The sequence below is a fragment of the Lactuca sativa genome, chromosome 6, assembly GCF_002870075.4.
Source record: "Lactuca sativa cultivar Salinas chromosome 6, Lsat_Salinas_v11, whole genome shotgun sequence".
NCBI classification, from domain to species: Eukaryota; Viridiplantae; Streptophyta; class Magnoliopsida; order Asterales; family Asteraceae; genus Lactuca; species Lactuca sativa.
Genome location: NC_056628.2, coordinates 53,813,601 through 53,818,515, shown reverse-complemented (window position 1 = coordinate 53,818,515; position 4,915 = coordinate 53,813,601). Strand labels below are relative to the sequence as shown.

Sequence of the window (4,915 nt, the reverse complement as noted above, 5' to 3'; positions counted from 1 at the left end):
GAATTCTTCGCGGTCATTTAACAATCTAAACGCCTCCTACTGTTAAATTTAAGATCGGTCGAGAATTAGCTGACGGAATCCAAATGAAAGTTGTAGATATTGATTTTACCTACGCGTGGATATAAAGAACGTCGAAAATGGAGCTCGTATGCGAGAGTTATGATTTTTCTAAGTTTGAAGGCTGATACGCGATAGGGGGTGACGTGGCACCACCAGAATTGAACATGTGGCACCACCAGAAGGTTGCCACATGCACCAACTCGGCGAGTAGTTCCTCCTACTCGGCGAGTATGTCATTCAGCACCCCTATAAATAGAGGTGTCGGGCATTCCAACTTCCTCACCCCTCAACCCTCTTCTTTCTCTTTCTAAACTCTCTCTCTCTCTCTCTAAGCCTCCCTAACCCCTCAAACCCTAGGGTAACTCCCTAGCACGAGGCGGAAGCCCCGGAGCGCCCGAAGGCTCCGAGAAAAGAGCCTTTCGGCTCAGGAATGCTGGTCCAGCGAAGCCTGGTTTTCGAGAAAACCCGCTGTAAATGAGCTACGCCTAACCTATCTTTAGTATAGCTTATGTTTTAATATAGTAATGTTATTAGGACCTTATAATAAGTATTTGGTCTATTATTATGAGTTATATTGAGTGTTATTTAATGCTTATATAATAATAATAATAATAATAGCTGGACCATTAATTAATCGCGGTTATCGTTAGACTAAACCCTAGTGGTATTGATACTAGGTTTTATCGAAGGAAATTGTTTTGAGAGTATCGCAGCGCTGTCCGAGTGCTGAGTCACCACCTACTCAGGTGAGTGCATGGTCCCTTTCATCTTACACATAGATATGAAATATTTTATTATAAATTACGTGATATGTGTGCATATTGTCTGAATACTTGCTGTCTATGCTGGTGAAAGATTTTTATACATGTTTTAAATGATGTAAACTGTATAATGTATTTTATATCTACAAAATATGTTGGGTAAAACATGGGTAGATGAATGATGAGAGATAAAAGCTGAAATAGAGGAACATTAGTAGCATGGACCTAGTGCCCTATAGGTATACATTGGCAGCAGTGGACCTAGTACACTATAGATGAGCACTGGCAGTTGCGCCACAACCCGTAGATGTTTTAGATCTACGGTAAACGTCCTAGCAGCTGCACTCTAAGGACAGTATCGGCAGTTGTGCCTAATAGGGAGCCTTATGACCATGACAGTAGCGTTTAAAGGTCAATACCGGTAGAAGTGCCTCATAGAAAATGTCCCAATTCTGGCAGCAACGCCTAAGTGACAAGATTAGCAGCTGCGCTTGACCAATGTGTCATTGGCAACAATGGACTTCATGTTGTTTCCTTAGGATGATCCTTAGGAATGAATGAATGAGAAATAGTTGATTCTTAGGGTAGATCCTTAAGAATAAAGAAGATAATGGAGATGGGTAATTAGGTTGATTGTTTGATTGTTTAAACATAATAATTATATTATTGTAGGTTGAAAACCCTATGTACTCACCAGGTTTCCCGACCTGACCCACTCAGTTTATTTATATCACACGTGTTGATATGAAGTCACATTACACTGAGAGATTAAGGAGATATAAATCACTAGTGATAAATGTAAGTTTTGTTTATGCTTATGTTTCTGTATTGACGATGACATCCCAAATGTTTTAAAATGAATAAAAATACTTTTCTTCGGAAGTGCTTTGATAACGCGATTATCATGTTTTACCGGGAACAAATTCCGCAACATTTTTATTAAAAAAGGTACTCAGATTTTTATAAAGCATAAACAAAAATCGGTCTTTTCTGGCCGTGAAAATGGGGATGTCACAGTTGTTTTTCTGGGAACAAATTCCGCAATATTTTTATTAAAAGAGATACTCTGATTTTTATAAAGCATAAACAAAATCGGTCTTTTCTGGCCTTAAAAATGGGGATGCCACTTTTAACCAGCTATATTTCAATAATTTTCTTAATAAAAGTCAATAATATAATGCTATGTAAATAGAATGATTTTCAGGGCCTATTTTTTTTAGCGCCCTGTGCGATGAAACACTTTAAACGTCTCTAGGGCCAACCCTGTTCATGGTCGGTAAGAGTTTTATTTCTCTCATTTGAGTCGTAAGAGATAAAATACAACACATTTAGCCCATGTAAGTAAATTGGTCAAAATTGTCATCCTTATGTTTGACGGTGATAATAGATTAAGGTTGTATTTGGCATGCAGTTGCTAGCTTATTCTTTAAGTGTGTGTGTATATATATATATATATATATATATATATATATATATATATATATATATATATATATATATATATATATATATATATATATATTAAATTGCCATGTTTCATAGACAAGCAAAAAGTAATTTATTTTCAAATTTGATCGTATCATAACAAAGCTTAGGGGATGTTTGATTTAAGCTGACCGGGTCCAGTCAGTGCTGATTGCTGACTCGTTCAGCAGTCGGATGTTTGATAAATACAAAATAAAGCTTACTCGATCAGCCCATTACTCTTACCCAGTAAGCCAAAAAAACCCTCCTTACTGGAAATTAGCTACGCGTTTTCTTTTTTGCCCTTTGCCCTCACTCGCCTCCTTCGCTATCGCTAATAACCTAGACATTAGCTTCTCCCGTCTTCTTCTTCTCCATCGCCAAGTGCTGATCGCCTCCCTCCTCATCTTCTCCGGCGACGACGCTGTGACGACTTCTCCGGCGACGACAAGGTAACTGCGTGTTTTTTTTTTGCTTTATTTTATCTGAAATCACAAATTGCCAATCACAAATTGCCGCTCCCTAATACAAATTTCTTCTCCTGCTCCCTAATACAAATTTTATCTGAAATCACCCTTCTTGACCGATGCAATTTCTTCTCCTGCTTCCCTAATACAAATTGCCGCTCGTTCTTCCTCTTCCTCTTCGTTTTTTTTTCTGAAATTACAAAACCCTTCATGTTTGCTGTCAAATTGATGATCGATTTCATTCTGAAATCAAAGTTTGCAATGTGTGTAACATCAAAAATCACAACCCCTTATATAGTTGTTTTATATAGTTGTTAAATCACAGCCCCTTCATGTTTACTAATGTGTGAAATCAAAGTTTGCAATGTGTGTAACATCAAAACTCACATCCCCTTATATAGTTGTTTTATATAGTTGTGAAATCACAGCCCCTTCATGTTTACTAATGTGTGAAATCACAGCCCCTTATATAGTTGTTAAATAGAATGAATTGTGTACTGTGTGTATATGTTATGTTTATGTGCATATGTGTGTAACATCAAAATGCTCAAGAAAATGATTAGAATTTGTTACATAGGTATATATGCATTACCAAACTGATATATGAGATCTTGTCTTCAAGTTATGTACTGTGTGTATATGATATCTCCCAAGTCATGTCTTCAAGTTGTATTATCTTTAGGTTAAACAAAAAATATATGTTTTATCTTATTGACATCAAACAAATAGTGTTAGCTATTTGTAAATGTGTGTTATGTGGATGATTATTTTTTTTTCTTTTTACAATAGACATGACAGATAAAAGAATTAGGGTTAGTTGGAAGTCGGAATTGGTGGACAAAACTTTTTTGGAAGCATGTATACAAGAATTAACAAGCAATGGCCGGGAGGGTAGTGGACTAAAAGCAAGCTCATGGCCTGTGGTCGCGGAGAAATTGAAAACAAATCATAATTTTATTGTCGACAAAAAACAAATGAAAAACCGATACGACTATTTAAAAGCAAAGTATGCAGTATGGTTAAAACTTAAAAACAAAACAGGAAATATTTATAATCCCGTAACGAATTCTTTTAACATGACTAATGAAGAATGGGAAGCGGAAGCGAAGGTACATATATACATTTTCTTTAAAGTAGATTATTTTTTTACTACTTTAATAATATTTATTAAATTTGTCAAACAGTTGAACAAGTATGTAGATAAGCTGAGAAATGCACCCCTCCCTTGCCCTGAACTTTGTACCCAACTATTTGATGGGGCAACCTCGACCGGTGTTCACAGTTGGGGGCCATCTTCGACATTACCTCATCCCAATGAAACCTTCAGTACACATGATTTTGAGGATACATAGATGGATGAGCCAGCACCTCATGCAGATACCCCAAGCTCAACAGTACCTCAACCTACTAGTGAGGAATCATCTGGGCGGACAAAAAACAAGGGAGGCAAACGAAATGGTCCTAAAGAAACCACACTTGATGATGAGTTGAAAGAAGTTGGAAAAGAGATTATCAAGGCTGCACAAGCATTCACCGAAGCAAACAATCTTGACAAGGAGATGGATGCTTGTATGGCGAAGTTGACATGCTTGGAGTGGGGAGAATATGATCCGAAATACACCACTGCTCTTATGTTATTTGCTGAAAGTGCTGGTAATAGGAAAATTTGGTTGCGCCTTAACTTGTCAACTTGTGAGTCGTGGGTAACAAATGCGGGAAAAAAGTTTGGATTAGTTGGTTGACTTTAGTATTTACATGTTACGTTTGACTTTAGTATGTTATGGTTCATTGTTTGACTTTAGTATGTTATGGTTCATTGTTTGACTTTAGTATGTTATGGTTTATTGTTAGACATTAGTATTCTATGGTTTAGTTATGTTATGGATTGTTTTTCTTAGGTGCGGTTATGTTATATGGATTGTTATGTTTTTCGTATTTACATGTTACGGTTTGTTATGTCATGGATTGTTATGTTATTGATTGTTATGTTATTGATTAAAATGTAATTTGTATTTGACATCTAACATGACACATGGATAAAGAAGGTGACTTTTTATATTTTCTTATATTCTCGTGGTATTGGTTGATGTTGGTCCGACAAAGGCAAAGAAATTAAAAGAATAAGAGCTAGCGAACAGGTAGCAAAGGGATATGTGTATACGC

General features: G+C 36.4%; 1 protein-coding gene across 1 annotated transcript; it reads left to right on the top strand.

The window, feature by feature from the left end:
- Positions 1-3,543: 3,543 nt before the first annotated feature.
- Positions 3,544-4,104, top strand: LOC111905416 (L10-interacting MYB domain-containing protein-like). Its single transcript, XM_023901115.2, has 2 exons — positions 3,544-3,861; positions 3,937-4,104. Exons 1-2 carry the CDS (start codon positions 3,544-3,546, stop codon positions 4,102-4,104), a joined length of 486 nt encoding a protein of 161 aa, XP_023756883.2.
- Positions 4,105-4,915: the final 811 nt, after the last annotated feature.